This window comes from Ahaetulla prasina, chromosome 3, assembly GCF_028640845.1.
Source record: "Ahaetulla prasina isolate Xishuangbanna chromosome 3, ASM2864084v1, whole genome shotgun sequence".
NCBI classification, from domain to species: Eukaryota; Metazoa; Chordata; class Lepidosauria; order Squamata; family Colubridae; genus Ahaetulla; species Ahaetulla prasina.
Window position 1 is genome coordinate 230192829 of NC_080541.1, and position 21922 is coordinate 230214750.

General features: G+C 49.8%; 1 protein-coding gene across 5 annotated transcripts; it reads left to right on the forward strand.

The window, feature by feature from the left end:
• The first annotated feature begins 3 nt into the window (after positions 1 to 3).
• On the forward strand, positions 4 to 21417 carry TTI1 (TELO2 interacting protein 1). Of its 5 annotated transcripts, none has more exons than XM_058177179.1 (9): positions 4 to 226; positions 1543 to 3846; positions 7834 to 8007; positions 8186 to 8328; positions 9808 to 9948; positions 10561 to 10765; positions 11663 to 11750; positions 19204 to 19430; positions 20652 to 21416. In XM_058177179.1, the coding sequence occupies exons 1-8, from the start codon at positions 4 to 6 to the stop codon at positions 19388 to 19390; spliced, it is 3465 nt and encodes a 1154-aa protein (XP_058033162.1). In that variant the 3' UTR covers positions 19391 to 19430; positions 20652 to 21416. The 5 variants fall into 5 exon arrangements, with proteins under 5 accessions (XP_058033162.1, XP_058033158.1, XP_058033159.1 ...); XM_058177175.1 differs by having other exon boundaries at positions 20788 to 21416; XM_058177178.1 differs by lacking the exon at positions 4 to 226 and adding an exon at positions 230 to 353 and having other exon boundaries at positions 20652 to 21417.
• The last annotated feature ends 505 nt before the right edge of the window (positions 21418 to 21922 follow it).

A 21922-nucleotide genomic window follows, 5' to 3' on the forward strand; every position in this document is an offset into this window, starting at 1 on the left:
GACATGCTACGGGTCGCCGGAAGGGTCAGCGCCGAGAGGAGGGGCGAGTTGCCAAGTGACCGCGGGGAGCTCGAGGGCGCCGATGGTGACGCCTGCGCAGTCCGCTCCGGGGAAAAGGACGCCGCGCCTGTGCAGTCGGCGCCGCGCGCTCTCGCCGGCTGCCGGGCGGAAAGCTCCGGGCATGCGCGGGCGGGCGTTCGCGCAGGCGCCTTGAGCGTCGGGCAAGGTAAGGGGGCACGTTTTCCCCTCAGGTCGTCCGAGCGGGGTCCGGCTTTGTCGGCCAGGGGACCCGGCCGAAGCCGCTGGCCTGTCGGTTCTCCGCTGAGGGACCCTGCCTGGCCCGGGCTCCCGTGGTAGGCCGGGAAAGCCCAGCCGGCGGAGGCCTTTCCTCTGGGGGAGCCCCTGTTGGGTTGGGAAGCGCCTTTCTGAGGAGATTCCCGGGCTCTGAGGCAAAGCTCCGGGCCTAGGAGGGGCCTCTGGGGGCTACTTAAGTCAGGAGTTCAAATCCTGCCCCAGGGACGGAAGCCGGCTGGCCAGTCCCCCTTCTCAGCCCAGCCCCGCCCAGCCCACCTCACAGGGGTGTTGTTGAGTGGAAAACAGGAGAGGAGTCTAGGTAGTCCTCAACTTACGACCACACTTGAGCCCAAAACTTCCCTTGCTGAGCAAAGTCAGTTGTTCAGTGGGCTTTGTCCCATTTTGCGACCACTCTGGCCACAGTCGTTAAGTGAATCCCTGCAGTCATTAAACGAGTCGTGCGGTCCTTAAGCGAATCTGGCTTCCCCCATTGACTTTACTTGTTGGGAGCCATCTGGGAAGGTTACAAAGGGCGACTCCGTAACCCTGGGACAATGCGGCCGTCATAAATACGAACCAGTTGCCAAACGCCTGAAATTTTGATCACATGACCCCTCGGGATGCTGTAAAAGTTAGTGTGACACCTGTCACTTTTAAGTCACTTTTTTCAGGGACATTGTAACATTGCAACGGTCACTAAAGGAATGGTTGTAAGTCGAGGACTGCTTGAATTAGCTACGTTCACTGCCGTGAGATTTATGAAAATAATATAGTCTAGGGTGCAGCTGAGCCTGGACAGTCACTTGTCTGAAATGTTATATAGGTTCTCCTGCTTTTTTTAAATTTTTTTTATTTACATTTATATCCCGCCGTTCTCCGAAGACTCAGGGCAGCTTACATTGTGTAAGGCAATAGTCTCATCCTATTTGTATATTTATATACAGTCAACTTATTGCCGCCCCAACAATCTGGGTCCTCATTTTACCTACCTTATAAAGGATGGAAGGCTGAGTCAACCTTGGGCCTGGTGGGACTCGAGCCTGCAGTAATTGCAAGCAGCTGTGTTTAATAACAGGCTTCTTACAGCCTGAGCCACCCACGGCCCAAGGGGCTGGGATAGAAGACCTCCAAGTCCGTTCCAGCTCCTATTCCTATTCCATTCTATTTTCTATCCTTTCCTTTCCTACTCTAGCCCTACCCCATGGATATAACTAAATAAATACAAATGTCCTTTTCTTTGGTTGGCAGGAAGATGGAGGTCAAATGAGCCTGAGAGCGGAGCAGCAGCAGTCATGGCTATTTTCGACACCCCCCAGGAGGCCTTCGGAGCCCTCCGCCCTGCCTGCGTCCAGCTGACCAAGGCCCAGACGGTGGAGAACGTGGAGCGCCTCCAGTCCCAGCTGCGGGTGGTCAGCGACTCGGCCCTGCAGGAGCTCCAGGAATACGTCCTTTTCCCTTTGAGATTCACTCTCAAGACCCCCGAGCCGAAGCGGGAGGGTGTGGTCCGAAGTGTGGTGCAGTGCATCGGCTTCGTGCTTTCGTCCACATGCGTGAAGAAGGCAGATCTCCTCCTGGAGCTGTTCTCCGAGCTCTGTGTCTGCCTGGCGTCTCCCTCCAACCCATCCCAGCTGGCCCCGTTGTCAGAGGAACTGAAGCAAGACGTGGCCCAGGCTCTGCTCGCTTTGCTCCACTCCGCTTACGGAGATGTTCTTCTGTCTCTCTACCAGCCCTCCAGCCTTCCCCAGCTGGGCTTTGCCGTGTCCCTGCTCTTGGCCCTTGCAGAACAGGAAAAAGCCCGGCAGCTTAAGATCACGGCCTTGCGGTGTCTGCAGGCTCTCCTTCTGCAGTGTGACTGCTCAGAGGATCACCAGTCCCTGGAGAAAGAAGAGATGAGGCAATGCGGAGATCTCTTTGCCTCCTTCCTCCCTGGGATCTCCATTGCTCTGTCCAAGATTATTGCAGCAGACGTGAAGCAAGGTCACGCCGTTACAGTCTCAGCCATCAAACTCTTCTCTAGGGTCATCAGTCTGGTGATGGCCGATGAACAGCTAGCACAGATCCCACCGGAGAGGAAGAAACCAGCCTTGGAACAGAGTAAAATACAGGAGCTGGTGGTCCACCGAGACGCAGCCTGGACGAGAAACACCACCTCCAAACTCTCCATCCTTATCAAGAAGGTGGCTGGATCTGGGTCTGTTCATCCCCACTGGAAGGTACGAAGGGAGCTGGTGGAAATGGCCCGTCTCCTCCTGACAACATGTGGGCGATCTTTGGTGGACTCGGCCGGACAGTTGTTAAAAGCCTTAGTTGGCCTTGTGAATGATGAGAGCCCCGAGGTCCAGCGTCCGAGCGAGAGGGCGTTGAAGGATATCGCTGCGCAGGAGAGAGTGGCCGGGAATAGGCTCCTGGCCGATATCCTGTCTGAGGATCTTCACTCTCTGGCCACTGCTCTGCCCCGCTTAATGACCTCCCAGAACGACCAAGGCAAGATGGCGACTTTAAACCTGGTCCTTGGATACCTGAAGCTCTTGGGCCCAAAGGTGAGTGTGGTTCTCCACTCTGCCTCCCACCTTCAGCGTCTGTCCAAGGCCCTGATGCAAGTCCTGGAGCTGGAGGTGAAGGATGTGAAGGTTGTGGAGGAGAGGAGCTGTGTCCCTGAAGCTTTTCCTCAGCCTTCGCTGGGCAGCCTCCAGAGGAAGTACTTCCGCTTCTTCACAGACGACCGGATTTTTTCCCTCCTGCAGCAGATTTGCCGGGCTCTGGGCACTTACGGGAATCTCTACTTGCTTGTGGATCACTTCATGGACCTGTACAGGGAATCCATTATGTACCGGAAGCAAGCTGCAATGGTTGTCAATGAACTGATTGCTGGAGCCGCAGGGCAGGAGGCACAGAACACTTTGCTGAGCTCCGAGGATCTCGTGGGGATCGTAACTTCCGTGCTAGAAGAATATGTGGACTCAGGAAACTGGCATTTGGTCACCAGCTTGGAGGTCCAAGAGTCCTGGGCTGAATCGGCAGCCACAGATTCCAGAGCTCTTGCTGTTACGTACGGAGCAGCTCACGGACCTCTGGTATCCCCAGATTCAAGCCCCACCATCCACTGTATGAACAGCAACATTTGGCAGGTCTGCATCCAACTGGAAGGGATCAGCACCTTTGCCTCTGCCCTGGGGAAGGACTTCCGTTTGCTCTTAATCTCCGCTTTGTATCCTGTGCTGGAAAAGGCCGGGGACGGCACGCTCCTGGTCAGCCAGACTGCAAAGGGGACCCTGGTCAACATCTGCCAGGCCTGTGGCTACCTCTCCGTCCCTGAACTCCTCAGGCAGAATGCCGATTACCTGGCGAACGGGGTCTCCTTGCACCTGAGGCACCCGGCCGATGAGCCCCATGCCTTGCGGGTCCTGGAGGCCATGCTCCGACACTCGGATGCCGGGGGGGCCTCCTTGGTGGAGGACCTGGTTGAAGACGTTTTGGACAGACTGGATCAGTGTCACAGTGAACGGGCATCTTCGTTCCTAGGGGCTCTACGGACCCTGATGGCCTCACTAGGTAACTACGAACAAAAGGTTGGGAAGTGTTTTCTGAATGCCTGTGCTTCAGAACCTGCTGGTGGTTGTGCTTGGCTGCTGGTTTTGCCCTTGAGATAAACTTACGTTTCCAGCCCTAGTAGAATTTAGAGCATTTAGACTTCTATTCACAGTGCTTTTTACAGCCCCCCTCTAAGCGGTTTACAGAGCCAGCCTCTTGCCCCCAACAATCTGGGTCCTCATTTTACCCGCCTTGGAAAGATGGAAGGCTGAGTCGACCTTGAGCCTGGTGAGATTCGAACTGCCCAATTGCAGGCAGCCAGCAGTCAGCAGAAGGAGCCTGCAGTACTGCACTCTAACCACTGTGCCACCACGGCTGTAGTAGTAGCCTCCAGATCTGTTGGACTTCAATTCCTATGTTCCCTAGCCAACGGGGGTAGTCCTCAACTTACAAGTGGTTGCTTAATGTTTAAAGTTACGACCAAATTAAAAATAAATAAATATACTTGCCACCTCTCCAAAGAGTATAGAACTGCCATACTACCCTCTTGGGTCACCTGATCGCATTTTGGGCATTTGTCAGTTAGCAACCGGTTGCAGTGTCCCGTGGCTACATGATAGCATTTTGTGACTTATTTATATATATTTTTGCCATTTTCCAGCTAAAAATTGCCCATTGAATAAGCTGGATTCAGAGTTATAGCCATGTGATTTGCTTAACAACTTATGTGGTTCAGTTATTGAGTTACCGGTTATTGACCATCATACGAATGGACATAAATTCAAGTCAGATGGCATTCTGGCTTGACTTATGACTGCAGCAACCTACGACCAAAATTCCCTCTATTTTGGGTCATAAGTTGAGGACTTCCTGTATGCTTTTTGGTTGCACTGGAATCCACCACCTGCAAGGTATTGGGAACGGCAAACCAAGGGAGCAGTTAAGCCTGCTTTTCGGTTTGAGTTAAGTAGATCAGGTTAGGAGAGATGGTTTGGTGTAGTGGATGGGTGTTGTCCAAATTTGGCAACTTGTGGACTTCAATTGCCAGAATTCAACCCAGCCAGCATGAGGGTTGGGTGGTTTATTGGTTGAAGATTGGTCAATCTTCAACCAATAAACCAATATTGGTACCACAAAATCCTTTTTCACCTGGGTGAGGTCATCCACTGGTTTAGGGTTCGAATCAACAGTACAATGATGACACCCAGTTATATCTTTCAACTCCAGGCCAGCCAAGCAAGGCTGGTGAGGTTCTGCCCCAGTGCCACAAACATAGATGGGTTTCCATGGTTGCCATCTCCAACTCACTCCTACCAAGACTGGATGACTGGGTGTTTGGACTGCCCAGATCTGGAGATATTTGACCTTGAATAGGATGACACTGGACCCACAACTCCTGGTTCCCAAGCAGGTGGCCACTGTGGCCAGGAAGACTTTTGCACAGCTTCATCTGGTGCACAAGTTGTGCCATTCCCAGATCAGGAACCCTTCAGACAGTCATCTCAGAGGTGTTGTTCCCCCCCCCACCTCAAAAAAAAAAGGCAACTGGACTTTCTTGGTGTTTTTCTTTGAAAAATGTTTCACTTCTCATCCAAGAAGCTTCTTCAGAATTGTAGATGAATTAATAAATTAAGCTAGGCAAGCAAATAAATACGCTTCACAGTTCTGAAGAAGCTTCTTGGATGAGAAGTGAAATGTTTTCAAAGAAAAACACCAAGAAAGTCCAGTTGACTTTTGGGGGAGGACCACCTTTGGGACCATGACCTGGATGACGGAGAATCTCCATAGACTGGGTGTCGGTTGCTATCTCGAAGGCCCTTTGTAACAGAGGGCCTACTTACTTGAGGGACCACCGCCTCCCATAGCATCTGCCTGGTCAATTTAATTTGCAAGGCTGGGGCTCTCCTCATTCCTTCTGTTAAACAAAGCCATCTATCCTTACCCCAGAAACCCCACTTCTCTGTAGCAGCTGCCGGCCCTCCGGAATGAGGTTCCCCCCAGATTCGAGCAGCCCCCACCTTACTGGTGTTTCAAAGGGCCCTGAACCCCTGGCTGTTTGCAAAGGTGATTGAAGCCCTCTTTGCTTTTTTTTCTTCATTCCCATCTGGAATTGTTATCTCTCCCGTTGCTGTTCTTTTTCTGTGTGCCGTTTTCTTAAATGTTTTCACATTTTGTAAACTGCCCAGAGTCCCTGAGAGTCAGATGGTGTATAAAATTATTATTATCATCATCTGCACTAGACCAGAAAACGAGCAGCTGCTAACTACAAGCTTCAAGCTATGTGTGTGTTCGAGAGAGGAGAAGGGGTGGGGGGGGCTCTATATCAGTCTTGCACCTTTTTGTCCAGCCTGACAGTCTTTATATTCTGAGCGCAGGTTGTTCCTTGGCAGAATTAAGCTTGACATCCATGCATTTTTATTTGTTTTAATGATCACATTTCTACACCACCCACCTCACGTACATGACTGACAGTTTTACAAATAAAAACAGAATACCAGAGTTGGAAGGGACCTCAGAGGTCTTCTAGACCAAGCCCCTGTTCAAGCAGAAGACCTTATACCATTTCAGACAAGTGCCTATCCTGCTGCCTCTTAAAAACATCCACCGATAGAGCACCGACACTGGTTAATTGTTCTCACTACCAGGAAATTTCTCCTTATTTCTAGGTTTGTTCTCTCTTTGATTGGTTTCCATCTGTTGCTTCTTGTCCGGCCTTCAGGGGCTTTGGAGAACAGGCAGACCCCCCCTCCTTAGAGATTGGACCTTAAATATTGGATAAGTCATATAAAGAGAGACCCAGATTAAAAGGGCAGAAGGGGCAGCCTCAAGCCACCAACCTCCCCCAAGGCTGCCTGCCACTCTTGGACCCCATGCCAGTAGAGTGGGGCTGCCTCACCTCTGGAGCAAGAAGTTCCATAGGGCAGAGGCAGCGTCTGTTCTTCTAATGGAACTGTCTCTGTTCCTTCTGTTTATATCTGACCTTGGTGCTTGCAGCCCTCACCCAAGGATGGTGTTTAGAGTGCTTTTTATCACCAATTCATCTCTGAGCCAGGTTTGAGCTTTTGAAACAGGGAGCTAATTGAATTGAGAGATTTCCTTCAATTGGCGGCCTTACTCACATAACTGCAGGTCAGACGGAAAGCCATTGTGTCTTCCTTCACTGTGGGAGAAAAGCATCGGCCTGCCTACCCCTAAGCTCTCTTCACCAGATTTACTTAGGCTTAGATCCTCCCGTGTTATGTGGCAAATCGGGCAGCAAGGGGTCTCTGGCATTTCCCAGGTGATGTTTAGAGTCTTTAAGTCTTCCCTGAACGTTCTTCACCATGTATTGCAAGAGCTTCCCCTTGGACTCTCGTGTGTGTGTGTGTGTGTGTGTGTGTCCATCCATCCCCATTGCCACCTTGGGGATTCAGTTGTGCTCCTTTTAGAGAATATGACCTGCAAGTTGGAATCTTCTGCATGTGACAGTGTGATGTAGTTTGCAGGAGAAACTCTTCTGGAGCACTTTGGTCAAAATAGCAAATCTTCAGCATTCGGCAAAGGCATCTCTATGTTGGAAGACGGCGAGTCTCTTGTTAATCCTTGCTGATGCCTTCCAAGTCCCGCTGGCATAATTGGCTGTCAGGATCACTGTAAAGGCGAGCAAAGGGAGTTTAAGTTTCGGTGGATGGAAGCTAATCAAGGAGAGAAGCAACCTAGAACTAATTTCCTGAAAGTGAGAACAATTAATCAGTGGAACGGCTCTCCTGAAGGGTTGCGGATGCTCCAGCACTGGAAATTTTTAAGAGGAGATTTGTCTGAAATGGTATAGAGTTTCCTGCCTGAGAGCAGGGGGTTGGACTAGGAAGATCTCTGACGTCCCTCCCAACTCTGTTATTCTGATACAGAGGACAAGGACTAGATTGTATTCATCCAAAGGTTTTCCCCAGAGGTTGGTCTGAAATTCTCACCGTTGCCCATCCTGTCTTGGATCCAGGAGGCCCAACTGCATTTTCCTCCTCTTGGCAGCTTCCTGGTTTGGGCCAGAGCAGCAAACTCACCACAAGCCGGAAAGTGGTTCCTCCTGCCCGCAGGCACCGAGGCCAACCAACCTGCCCACTGCAGCTGAAATGGAAGAGTTCTTCTTGGCATATGTGAAGCAGAAGCAGATTGCAGAGGGGGATGTCGAAGAGGAGGAGGAAGGTTGGTAGAGCTGTAAAGGTCTTGGCCTGGGGTTAGACAGGAGGATGAGCAATGCCCACTCATGGAGTGGCTGAATTAGTAGTGCCTGGTCTCAGCACCCACAGCTCTTGGGCTGGCAAAGCAAGTTTCCCTTTTGCCCTCTGGCTGTGCCCACAGCTGTGGCCTCTTGCCTCCCCAGAGGATCCTGCAGTGCAGCCCGAAGCACCGGAAGGGTCTCCTGAGGCAGAGAGGTCGTTGCCCTTGCAGGCCAAGATGGCGAAAGATGTCCTGGAGAGAGCCATCCATTTGCTCCCCAGCAAGAGCCTCGCAGTGCGACTGAAGGTAAGGGCGGCCATGCCATCGACGCAACCAGCCGTCCTCTGATGCTGCCAAGCCCTCAAGGGCCCTGTCCCCCCAGTGGGAGCAAACCGCCCTTGGCTTTGGCTAGTGCGGAGTGACCTCCCCCTCCACCTGCTCAGGTGTCTTAAGATCCCACCCCAAGTTGTTAACCAGAAAACCAGGTGTAGCTTGGTGGGAATGAGGAGACGGAGTCCAGATCTCTCATGATAAACCCATTTATTTACCTGACCAAAGGTGGGTCCTCCATGAGGTTGGAAGGACCCCGAATGCAGTGTGAAGGAAGTATGTATAGATTTCTTGTTTTTACTTAGTTACATAAGAAGAAGCCCGCACACGACAGATAAGGAGTGGAAGTTATAAAAATACTCATGTTTGCTTTCTGTGGTTTTGAACACATATTTAACCCACAGGCTTGTGGTTTCCTATGGGACTTTCCACAACTCCAAAGCCTGAATGTTCTTTCTTTCATTTCATCGTATGGACCTTTTAACTGGTCATCAGTTATCAGAACCTGGTCCACAAGAGTGACTCAGGAGAACCTGATCTTGGGAAGGAGAAGGCAGGCAGAACATCAAAGCTACCCTTATCCCAAGTCTAGTCCCAGCCATTGAAGCCCCTCATAGAGCTGTCTTCATCTTTCCCTGCTGCATAAGGTTCTCATTGAATTGGAGGAGGAGGACAACGGTTGGCTGCTCCATGGCCTTCAACTAAGGCATAATATGACTCTCCCATTTTCCTCCTTGTTTGGTCTTTGCTTCAATCTGTTACTGACTCAAAGTACCATAGATCGTGGGGTCCTTGGTGCTCTCTGAGCTTGGCTGTTTTCTTGCAGATGTTTCACGACCCAACTAGGGAACATAGTCAGTGCTAGAGTTGGGTTTGCAGAGAGGAAGAGGAGGACTGTGGGGTTCTTGGTGCTCTCTGAGCTTTGTTGTTGAAAGCATTTCATGACCCAAGTAGGGAACATCATCGGTGCTGGAAGGGAGTGGGGCTTGTGCAGTGTAGAAGAGGAGGAGAACTTGTGGGGTCCTTGGTGCTCTCTGAGCTTGGCTGTGTTCTTGCAGACATTTCATGACCCAACTAGGGAGCATCATCAGTGCTAAAAGGGAGTCGGATTCGTGGAGAGGAGGACTTGTTGGGTCCTTGAGATTGGTTGATTTCTTGGCAGAGTTTTCACGATCCAACTAGGGAACATTATCCGTGCTAGAAGGGATAATAAACAGTGCAAACCCCATTCCTTTCTAGCATTGATGATGCGGCCCACCATAGTTGGGTAATGAAACGTCTGCAAGCAAACTAAGCTCAGAGACCACTAAGGAGCCCACATTTCAACCCTGAACCACAAATATTCTGTTCGTACATTACGAATTAGAGACCCAAGCCTCCATTTCCCCAACATCACCGTTAGTCTCCCTTAATCCTGGCATGTTCATCTTCTGACTCTGAGGCATCTCCTGATAGGCCCTCGAAGTCCTCGAACTCGGTGTGACAGTCCTTGGTCCACATGAAAACGTGCTCCTCCCACTGGCACATCAGGCGTGGCCTGCTCTCGTTTGCCGCTTGGTTAACGACGACCCCTTGGCTGTTCTCAGGGCCTTTAAGGTAAGGCGAATCTACGTGTCCCATTATAACCTTGAAGGATCCAATCTGGGTTGGTCTTTCGGGCTCGTGATGGAGCCCATCCTCAGGGAACTTTTCTCTCTCCCTCTACTTTCTGTCTGGGAGGAAGGAGGAAACGAGCCCAGAGAACAGGGAAGTGATTCACAGAACCCCGGAAAAGGTTTTCTTTTCATTTAATTTAGTTTAATTTGCTGCATTAACCTTCTATAGTTATCTTTTTTAATTGTTGCACATCTGGCTCTTAGGTAAATTCCCAAATATTTTACTTTCTTAACTACCTGAAGGTTTATTTTCTTTTGTCAGCTCATTTTTCTGTTTCTCTGTAAGGTTTTTAGCTATGGTTAGATGATACAGGTAGAAATTAAAAATTGGAAGAATGCCATTATATACAAGTAAAGAATGTTATTACTACTATTATTATGTATTTGCAAATTGGCTCAGACAATACACCACTTATTAAGCACTTCTATATGTTAAAGAAAAATGTATAAATAAAAACTAAAAAGCAGAACCAAGCCCGGAAAAGAGCTCCCTCCTTCAGTTCACTTCAGTTCAGACAGGGGAGGAGTGACCAGCTGCTGGGCTTTTTGGCAGGTGCTGTGCACTCTCGGAGCCCACAGTGGGGATTTCCTAAGGAGCCGCTTCTCCAAAGATGTCTTGCCAAAGCTGGCGGCCTCCCTTGTCGCCCAGGCCCCCACCAGCGCCCACGCTGGGCCTGTCTACAGCTACACCCTGGCCTTCAAACTGCAGCTGGCTGTGCTCCAGGGCCTCGGGTCCCTCTGCCAGGCTCTGGATCTGGGTGAGTAGCGGGAACGCCACGCAACGCTCCTGGTGGTGTTCCATGCTGGGGTTCCTGGCCTAGGCAGTTCATGCTGTTGCTTTTCCCCGATTCCTCCTCCCTCCACTTTCCTGGCAGCCCTCCCCTTCTGCTGCTGTCTCCCTGCCAGAGAAGGTGGGCTGAATAATAAATATATCCGGTGGAGCAGGGGTCTCCAACCTTGGCAGCTTTGCTAGCTGAGGAATTCTGGGAGCTGAAGTTTACAAGTCTTAAAGTTGCCAAGGTTGGAGGCCCCTGAAGTAGAGGAGTGATGTTGATCCAGCTCTCTCTCTCTCTTTCTTCCGTTATGATGTGTAGGTAGTGCCCCATCCCAGGGAGTTCAGCCCTTGCTGGCAAAGCCACCACAGGTAGTCCTCAACTTAAGACAGTTTGTTTAGTGACCAAAGCTATGATGCCACTGAAAAAAGTGAATTATGATTCTTTTTCACACTTGCAACCGTTGAAGCATCCCCCACGGTCACGTGATCAGAATTCGGACGCTTGGCCATTGACTCATATTAATGACGGTCTCGGCGTCCTTCTGACAAGCAAAGTCAATGGGGGGAGTCAGATTCAGTTAACAAATGCATGACTGACTTAACGACTGCAGTTACTCACTTAACAACTCTGGCAACAAAGGTTGTAAAACGGAGCCAAACTCGCTTGGCAACTGTCTGGCTTAATAGAATAAATTTGGGGCTCAATTGTGATCGTAAGTCGAGGACCGCCTGCAGTTGACTCCGAGGAGGGCCTGGCATTTGCCCCGTGACCCTCCCTGCATTTCTGTCGCTGGCCTGGCTCCCTAGGGGGATACGGAGGGTGGGAGGGGCAGGTGCAAGGGGGCCGTGGCTGAGCGCCCATCTTAACTCTTTTCTGCAGGTGAGAACGACCTGAGTACGGTGGTGGATGCCTGCCTGCCCTACCTCAGCACCAGGCAGCCTGGGAGGCTGCAAGAAGCTGCTCGCAGGTAAGACAGGTGTCCTCATAAGCTGCAGGGCCTCAAGGCTACCATAGGAACAGCTTTCCTGGCTTGCGGCTCATTCTCCAGCCTCCGGGGCTCCCCTCTCGTACAGGGCTGTCCATTCCTTGGAGGCCCACACTGATCTCTTTCTAGATCTCTTGCAAGATTAAATTTAAAAAAAAGCATTATGTGGCACTGTTTCTCCAGGCAGCCATGGGAAATTCGGGGAAACTGAAATTCACAAATCCAAAAGTTGCCAAGGTTGAGAAATGTAGAGGGCTCAGGCAAGTGATCCAAGGCGGGTTGCAGGAATAATTTAAAAAGTCAAGTCCACAGATCTAGATCAGGGGATTCCAAACTTGGCCACTTTAAGGCTTGTGGACTTCAGCTCACAGAATTCCCCAGCAAGCATAATTCCATCCTCCGGTGGCCTAGAGGTAGGAGGCTGTGAGTTCAATCCTAGGTAGAGGCAGATATTTCTCTCTCTGGGCACACTGAGAATATATCTGCTGAATAAAACTCCGTATTGGCGACAGGAAGGGCATCCGGCCATTAAGAACACTCTGCTAGCTCCATTCAGTTGCCCAGACTCCACCATGCAAGGCATTATGGGGTTGTTAAATGAAGATGATGATTCTGGTCCTAAGTCAGTTGCCAAGCATCCAAATTTTGATGACACAACCATGGAGATGCTGTGACGGTCATTAAATGTGAAAAACAGTCATTACTCGTGTCGGCGCCATTGTAATTTTGAGTGGTCAGTAAACGAATGATCGTAAGTGGAGGGATAACTCCCCAAAGGCTCCCATATCCTTCTGGTGGAGACAGCTGTGCAGATGGCAATCACCCTGCCGCCCTGCTTGACCCCCTCTGAGACATCGGGGCACAGCAGCCGATTGAGCCAGTGGAAGCCCCTTGCGTGTCCACAGCTGCCCCCCTGTTCAGCGAGGGTCTCTTCCAGGCTTGGCAGGCGTGAGTGAGCCGCAGCCCCTGGCTAAGCGAAGGCATGCTGGAATCGATCACGCCTAACCGAACAAAGCAAACGCCATCAGAAGCACATGCTGGGTTCTCTTTCACACACACACACACACACACCCCGGAATCTTTCGCCATGGAAACACAGGTTGCCTGGAAACTGCCAGAGTCGTTATTTTAAAAGAATACAGAAAGTGGCCAAGGCAAGGTTCTCTTTTTAAGCTTCAGAGGCCTGCAGGCCAATTGAAAGAGAGGTTGATCTCTGACCCCAGCAAGCATCAGCCCTTCCTTGATCTCATCAGTGAGTTTCACTCCTCTGGATGCCCCAGCCGGGTGGGTGGGTGGGAGGCAGGATTTGAACCTCAGCAGCTGCGCAGGGCAGATGGAACGGCTGACCTTCAGAAGTTGTGGGTGCTCCAACAATGGAGGCTTCAGAGAAGATATTGGACACCATTTGTCTGGAATGGTTGAGGGCAGGGATCTCCAACCTTGGTCCCTTTAAAACTTGTGGACTTCAACTCCCAGCAAAGCTGGCTGAGGAACTCTGGGACTTGAAGTCCACAAGTCTTAAAGGGGCCAAGGTTGGAGACCCCTGGTTTAGGGTCTTGAGCAGGGGTTTGGACTAGAAGACCTCCAAGATTCCTCCCAGCTCTGTTATTCAGTTAAGCAACTTGAAGACATGTGGACTTCAACTCCCAGGATTCCCCAGCCAGCCTAGGGCAGTGTTTCTCAGCCATGGCAACTTGAAGACTTGGGGAGAATGCATTTTGTTTCTCTCCTTCCCTGGGTTCAAGGATGGTACCTGCCTGCTTGCTGGAAGCACACAACGTTCCTCTTGAGGGAAGGGATTTTTGTCAGGGGGAGCAGGAGGAGGAGGAGACTACTGTTGGGAGTCTACGGTAAAGGGGCTCACAAGAATCAATTGTTTAGTGTCCGTCTCGGACATCTTTGCAAGGTGTAAGTTTGGCACCCCTTCATCTATGCTAGAGCAGTATTTTTCAACATTGGGAGCTTCAAGAGGGATGGAATTCAAAGCCAGCTTTGCAATAAAAAAAAAGATGAATAACTATTTGTTTCCAAGTTGACACATAATTGTCCATGAATAAATCCTTACTATTTGCCCTGAAGATTCCTAAATATTTCATATTTTTCACAGTAAAATCTGTGTACAAATTGTTTTGCATCTTCTGTCCATATACACCTCTTAGTTCTCTCTTCATTAATTTGATTGCCTAACACTGAAGCCTATTGTTATATAAGTCCCATCAATGCTATTACAGGGGCTCTAATAGCAATAGCAATATCACTTATATACCACTTCCTATTGCTGTATAGCCCTCTCTGACTGGTTTACAGAGTCAGCATCTTACTCCCAACAATCCGGCTCCTCATTTTTACCAACCTCACAGGGGTGAAATGCTCCCGGGTTGGACCGGATCACCCAATCTGGTAGCGATGGTGGCGGGTGGTTCGGAGAACCGGTAGCAAAAATCCCTGCCCCCCCGCCCCCGCCCCTGCCGAGTCATGTGCTCATCAGAGGTTTTTGTTTTGTTTTTTAAAGCATTTTTTTCTTCGGCCGAAAAAATGCTTTTAAAAGTTAAAAAAAAGCCGCTGATGATTGTGCGGCTCAGCTGGGATCGTCAGAGCCTTTTAAAAGCATTTTTTCTACAACCTCTTTGGGGGGCCTTCCCGCCCACCAAGCCATGCCCACAGAACCAGTAGTAACAAATTTTTCATTTCACCCCTGCAACCTCAGATAGATGGAAAGTTGAGTCAATCTTGAAATTGTCAGGATGGAACTTCGGGCAGTCAGCAGAATTAGCCTGCCATACTTCATTCTAATTACTGTACCACCAGGGCTCAGGAAAGGAGGGAGGGGAGGGGAGAAAGGAAGGAAGGAAGATATTGCAATAGAAATAGCAGTTATATATCACTCCATAGTGATTTACACTACTTTCCAAGCACTTTACAAAGTCAGCATCTTACTTCCAACAATCTGGGTCCTCATTTTTACCAACCTGGGAAGGCTGAGTCGACCTTGAGCCACTCAGGATCAAACTGCTGGCAGTGAGCAGAGTTTGCCTGCAATATTGCCTTCTAATCACTGCACCACCATGGCTCAGTTAAGCTGTTCCAAAGGTGTTTTTTTCAGGAGGCAATTGGACTTTCTTTTGAAGATGTTTCGCTTCTCATCCAAGAAGCTTCTTCAGCTCTGACTAGATGGTGGGGAAGGGAAGGATTTATACTCCTTGCAGACAGCTGCTCATTTGCATCCTTTTAGAAGGTTATTGAAGCACTTGGAGGTTTACCTGTGTCCTCAGGGTCACCTGAGTGGTGCAAATGGTTCCTGTAGTCTCCAATTTTTTTCCTCAGGAAATCCATTCCTACTCTCACAACATTTGAAGGGTGTTCATCCCAAATTGTGTAGCTAAAAGTCTGTCGAGATTCTCAGCCATCCATGTCACGGTTGTCCCAAAAGTGCTTTCTCTGGAGGCAACTAGACTTTCTTGAAGAAACTTCTTGGATGAGAAGCGAAATGTCTTCAAAAGGAAAAAACAAATACAAAGTCCAGCTGCCTCCTGAAAAAGCCCCTTCAGGACAACCATGACCTGGATGACAGAATCTGCACAGACTGCTAAGCTGTTTCTGTCTGTAACATTCTGGGCCCCTTCCAATTGGCCAGGCGTCAAGACGTGTCTGAAATGGGGCCTTACCACTCTAAGGGTTCTAGATAGCCAAGATGGCAGAGACATTGTCTTAGAGCTGCAGCCATGCCAGCATTGCAGAACCAGGCAGGCTGGCTGTGTCTTCTGTACAAGACTTTTATGTTGCAGAAATAAGCCCTAAAAATGATTGAGAGGGTGGGCTGCAAGAGGAAGTATTTTTTGCAGGGGAAGAGACTCAAAACGCAGGAGCCAAATCACAACTAATAACTTTCGTGAGCTGCTTGCTGGCATTTCCCGGTGACCTCAAGATAATGCAGCGCAGCCAATTTCATGTCACTTCAATTTTTGTGGACGTGGTTGACAGAAAAAGTCAGCTGATGTTAAGTAGAACAATAACTGGCCCTGTTTCAAGGGTGGGCTTTCTACCAAGGGTGGGCTGAAAGGAGCCACCCAGTACAGGTAGTTCTCGACTTACAACAGTTCATTGAGTGGCCGTTCAAAGTTACAACGGCACTGAAAAATTGACTTATGACCATTTTTTCGCCCTTCATGACTGTTGTGGCATCCCCACGGTCACGTGATCAAAATTCGGACTCTTGGCAACTGGCTCCTATTTATGACAGTCGCAGCTTCCCAGGGTCACGTGACCCCCTTTTGGGACCTCCTGACAAGCCAAGTCAATGGGGAAGCCAGATTCACTTCACAGCCCTGGGAAGAGAGCTGGTAAAATGGACAAAACTCACTTAACAAGTCACTTAGCCATGTAAATTTTGGGCCCAGTTGTGGTCGTAAATCAAGGGTTACCTGTATGCAGAAGAGGTCCAGGTAAAATTGGGCCCAGAGCAGAGCAGGTGGGATTCCGCTTCGTGTGTCTAGATTGCAAAGCAGCCCATCCGAATTTCCATCCGACAGCCGCATCGATCGGGCTGTAGCAGCCTGACAGGGAAACATCTTCCGTGCTCTCCGGTTGTCCAACCAATTTAACAGAAAGAAATCTATCTGGCAGGAATCACCAGGAGCAACCCGATTGAAAACAGGCGTCCTAGGATAGAGAGGTTGGGAGGGGGGGCGTTTGATGGATTGATGAGGCGCCATTGAGTTGTTTTTGATCCCCGATGACCACATAAGTGAATTTTCTCCACCGTGATCTGTCCTTTACCTCCTCTTGTTCTTTTTTTAGATCTTCTAGCTGTTGGGGGTTAGGGGCAGCTCTCCTAAGAGAAAAGTTAGAGATGGGGAGCTCTGCTTCTTTTGCCACAGGGACACGAGGCGGTGTCCTTTTTTGCAAATCAGGCTTCCTCTGAAGCAAAAAATCCATACGGCAATTTTCATGGTTTGAAAATGTTTCCCTGCCAGGGCAGCTGGGAGAGAATAGGAAAAAGGAGGGAGGAATGGAGGAAGGAAGGAGAGCTCTGAGGAAAGGAGGAAAGAAAGAAAAGGGAGGGAGGGAGGAGAGATCTGAGGGGGGAAGAAAGGAAATGGGAGGAAGGAGAGATCTGAGGAAGGAAGGAAAGAAAAGAGGGAGGAAAGGGAGTAAGGAAGAGATCTGAGGGAGGAAAGAAAGAAGAGGGAGGGAAGGATGGAGAAAGGAAAGGAGAGGGAGGGAGGAAGGAAGATGGGAATCAAAAGGGAGGGAAGGAGGAAAGGAAAGAAGGAAGAAAGGAGGAGCAGGGTGACAGGAAGAGAGGGGGGGGGACTTCTCTACATTTAAGTGCTGTGCATTCTTACAGTATTTTTTAGTGAATTGTGCTTGTTTCCCTTCTCCTGTGGCCTTAGCCAGCTGCTAGATTTATAGACCTTAGAGGGCTTTAACTGTCTCCCTTTGTCCTTCCTTAATTTACACGGATGTTACTTTTCTCTACATGCTCTCTCATTCGTGGCAGCTTAAAAATCCTTCAAGCCGCTTTTCACTTTAAAGAGGAGGGGAAGAGGGATAAATGAGTCTTGCCGGAGCCTCCGGGAAGTCCAGCTTTGGTAATCTTGTCTCTGCTTTTAATGGGTGTCGTCCAACTGGAGTGAGTGTTGAAGAAGCAGAAAGTGCCCTAAAAACCAGATCCTGGGGACAGCATTGAAAGGGGTGGGGTTTGAAACCCAGAGGAGAGAAGATTCAGGGGAAGGCGATAGCAGTCAGGATCAGAATAGAACTGGAAGGGACCTTGGAGGTTTTCTAGTCCAGCCCTCTGCTCAAGCAGGAGATCCTATAACATTTCAGACAAGTGAGCGTTCAGTCTCTTCTTAAAAACCTCCAGTGATGGAGCACCCACAATGTCTGGTGGCAAGCAGTTCCACTGGTTAATTGTCCTCACTGTTAGGACAATTAACCAATGGAACAGCTTCAGAGGTGGGTTTCAGCAGGTTCTGACCAGTTCTGGAGAACCGGTAGCGGAAATTTTGAGTAGTTCGGGAAACCTGTAAATACCACCTCTTGACTGGCCCCGCCCCCATCTATTCTCTGCCTCCTGATCAGGAGGAAATGGGGATTTTGCAGTAGCCTTCCCCTGCCACGCCCACCAAGCCACGCCCACAGAACCGGCAGTAAAATATTTTGAATCCCACTACTGAACAGCTTGCCTTCAGTCTTTAAATCAGAGGTCTCCAACCTGGGCAACTTTCAGCCTGGCGGACTTCAACTCCCAGAATTCCCCAGCCAGCAAAGGAGTTAAAGTCAGGTTGGAGACCTCTGCTTTAAATTATGGAGCAGTGGAGCAAGTGCACTTTTCTCTGGCTCCAGACTGGAACCAGTGAGTTCGCAGGAAAACAGATTTCAGCCAGGGGGTTAGGTGAAGTAGGGCCAGAGATGGGGTGCTGTTCTGCACAGGAGGTGTTGAACGGAGGCTGGAGGACCGTGAGGGAGAGGATGCTGAGACTCACCTGGCCCTGGTGGGTCCTGTCTCAACTTGGCCCTTTAAGCAAGGACGAACCTTGCTGAGAAAGGTATAGTTTACCAAAGGCCAAGTGAACGACAGTCAAGCAAAGCCAGAACTGAAGTTCGTGCACCAAATCCCTAAGTATAACTTTCCCCCACCCAGGCTCTTCCCATTCCTTGTTCCCTCCCCTCCCCACTCACCCAATCAGTTTCAAAGAAGATGTTTTTGAAACTGTCCTGCAACTGCTTTTTCCTCCTGGGGAAACAACCTTGAAGTCCCGTCTCTGAGAAGCAGGCTTCTTTCCCCCCAAGCATTCACCCTCCCTTGCCCCCTTCCCCTAAAGTCCGTGACAGACTGGTACTGAACAATGGCACAGGGTAGGCGTAAGGTGGCAGTTCTGGCAGAAATGCTAGTTTTGTAGGTTTGGCTGCTCTGTTCCATGGCTACCAAAACATAATCTTGCAGCTCAGGGAGAAAAGTCAGAGGTGAAGAACTGAAGCTAAAAAAAATCAAAAGCTCCTTAAGCCACCTGACCTTGTTTGTACACACCCTTGAGGGGTGAGTGGAGGTTTCCCTCAGACATGGACTCAAAAACTTAATGATGCGCGTTGGGTTTGCGCAAGATAATGGAGCCACACAATCAAGCTTAGCATGCTTAGACAATAAATTATTTATTTATTTATTTAGCGTACGGCATTTACTGAGGTTACTGAGTCATGCAATCACTGATAATATAAATATAAGTTTAAATAAAGCATCAGCAAATACACACACACACACACATATATTGTAGATAATATATGTGTAGATAATACAGGGTAAATATTAAAGTCCAAGGCCCAGAAACCAGAAAGAGGGGTGTGTGTTGCCCATGTGTTAGAGCTGGGCCCCGGCCTTGCTTGCCATCGCCAGCCCTTAGCCTGCATCTTTTCTCTCCTCCTGCTTTTGCAGTGTTTTCCTTCGCCTGATGGAGGTCGATCCAGATGCCATCTGGTTCTTCCTCTGCAGCATCTGGTGCCCCAGAAACCTGGAGGCCCCCCACCCCTGCCTGCGCCCTGTGAAACTAGCGGGGAGCGAGAAGACGCGGAACGAGTTCACGGACAACGTGCAGAGCCTCTTGGACCAGCTGGGCAGTTGAGGGCGAGGGAGGAGCGCCCGGGCACACTCACGCTGTGGAGGTAGGAGGCTTGGCAAAGGCCCCTCTGGGTAGAAGGGGAAGGGATGGTGGGCTGCCAGTTCAACTGGCAGAGTCGAGCTGGAGAAGATTCCCTTTCCTCCCCACATCATAATCCTGAGCAGTCATGCCTGAAGGATGTTGGGACTTCTTGCTGCGCAATTTTGAGCAATTTAGGAGAATATTTGTGGGTCAGGGTTGAAATGAGGGGTTCTTGGTGCTCTCTGAGCTTGTTGGTTTTCTTGGAGACGTTTCATCACCCAACTAGGGAGCATCATCAGTTCCTCCATCCCCTTCTTTCCCCATGTTGGAAAAGGTGCCTGGTGCCTGGTGGCCAGTCAGATGTCATTTTAAGATGCCAGGTGCACTTCTGCACCTGGCAGGTGAGGTTTTTTCACATCTTTTGGGCTACAGCTGCAGAACAGGCAGACATACTTGTGGGTTGGTAGAAGTCGGGAGCAGAGAACTTCGATTTTGCTTCAGGGTCTTGATTAAAGCTTCTCAACCTTGGCTGCTTGAAGACGTGTGGACTTCCAACTCCCAGAATTCTCTGCCTCTAATGTGTAGCCCCATTGTGGCCTGCTTACTCTCTTGTAATCCCTTCCTCTGCAATCTCTCCATTTTAGGGGCTCAGAGGAAAAAACAGGCATGGCTGTCTGGGGAATTCTGTGAGTTGAAGTCCAGCCATCTTCAAGCGTCCAAAGTTGAGAAAACACTGTTCTAGATTATCTAAAGCAGAAAATGAGTCAGTAGCAGACTACATTTGGTAAACAACCTGGCCTTAAGCTATGAACAGAATTGTAACATCTAGATCAAGGGTCCCCAAAGTTGGCAGCTTTAAGACTTGCGGACTTCAACTCCCAGAATTTCTCAGGGAGCCATGCCTGGGTTTTTCCCCCCACTCCCACTTCCTAGAGCGGAGAGATTGCAGAGGAAGGGATCACAAGGGAGTAAACAGGCCACTGTGGGGTTACATATGAAAAGGAATGCACTAGTGTCAGGGAATTCTGGGTGTTGAAGTCCACAAGTCTTAAAAGTTGCCACGTTTGAAAGACCCCTGATCTAGATCATGAGAAGGTTGCTCCTCACTGATTGGAGGAATGATGATTGGTCCTGAACTATGTAAATTTATGTCCCTAATCCAAGTCCGTCCATCCATTCATCCATCTTTCTGTCCCTCTCTTCCTTTCTTCCTGTCTGTATCTATCCTTCATTTGCCGTCTAGGTCAAAGACCCCAGGGGTTCCCTAAGCAAACCTTTCCAGCACCGAGAGAAGCCACTGCCTGCAGCCGGCCCCCTCCTCTCTTTTCCAAATGCTCTTTGAAAAATATATTTTTAATTCTTAATCTTCCTGTCTTCAGCGAGCGATTGTTTCATGGGACGGAGGCCACCACGGAGAAGGGCAGTTTCCAGATTTCTGAACGTCCACAGGTCCGGCCGAATCTGCCTGGAGCCAAGGAACTTTGGGACATCTAGAACCCAAATCGTGAAGGGTGCTGGCAGACGATACCTGGAACCTGATTGGTCCATATGTTGTCGGGAGGCTGCAATTTGCCCTTTTGGGTCTGCGTGGTTCTCTGGTCTCACAACAAGCCACAAAACAGAGAGACCTGGTGCTAATCCTGGCTGGGCCCAGGATGGAGACCGGACTCCCAGGTGGCTCCGTATCCTAGTTTGCCCCATGTTCCTGGTTGGCCGCATGTATTAAGAGGCAGGTGGGGGAACAGAAGACCCCAAACTTCCTGCCCTGCTTTCTCCCCAGTGCCAAAATTTGAGCCGGGGGGAGGGAGGGGACTCCCTGAAAGTTTGCAGCATTCGGCTTCCGCTTTGCAGACAAAGAGCCGAACTTAATATGCAGAGCACCAGCTGGGAATTAAGCAGGCAGCGTGGAAATGCCATTTGCCTCTTCTGACCGTTATGTGGCTTCAGAGAAAAGCAATTTGCTCCGCCTGTAATAAAGCCGAGGTGATAACGAAGCTCTTGAGCCTTGTGTCTGCCTAGCACATGCATGTGTGTACACACACACACACACACACACACCCTCCTTCCCTCTCATCTCCACCAGACACTGCCTGCATGGGGGGGGCGGGGTTATAGGAAATTGGTTCTCTTATGGGTCAGGTGCCTCTTTGTTAATTTCAGAAAATTTATATAGCCGCCTACTGGCTCACAGCAATTCTAGACAATAAAAAAAAAACAATGTGGAAAAAATAAAAATAATTTTTTAAAAATGGTAAAATGAAAATAAAATAAGAACCCCACCCCACCCCACCCCCGTCCTCCAATCAGCCATCGTAGGGGCTCCAACCCACTCTGGCTTCTCTGCTGGCAAAACCACATTTAATGTGGGGTGTTTGGGGGGGGGAGGGGACACAGGAGGCTTAGTCCATTCCAGCCAATCGGCCTTCAGTTTGGGGAGCAGTCCTGGGGGGGCTGCTGAAGCCCCCTCTAGCCCCTCTGCCAGCCAGTGGATTTCCAGAGGCCGCCCCTTTGCTG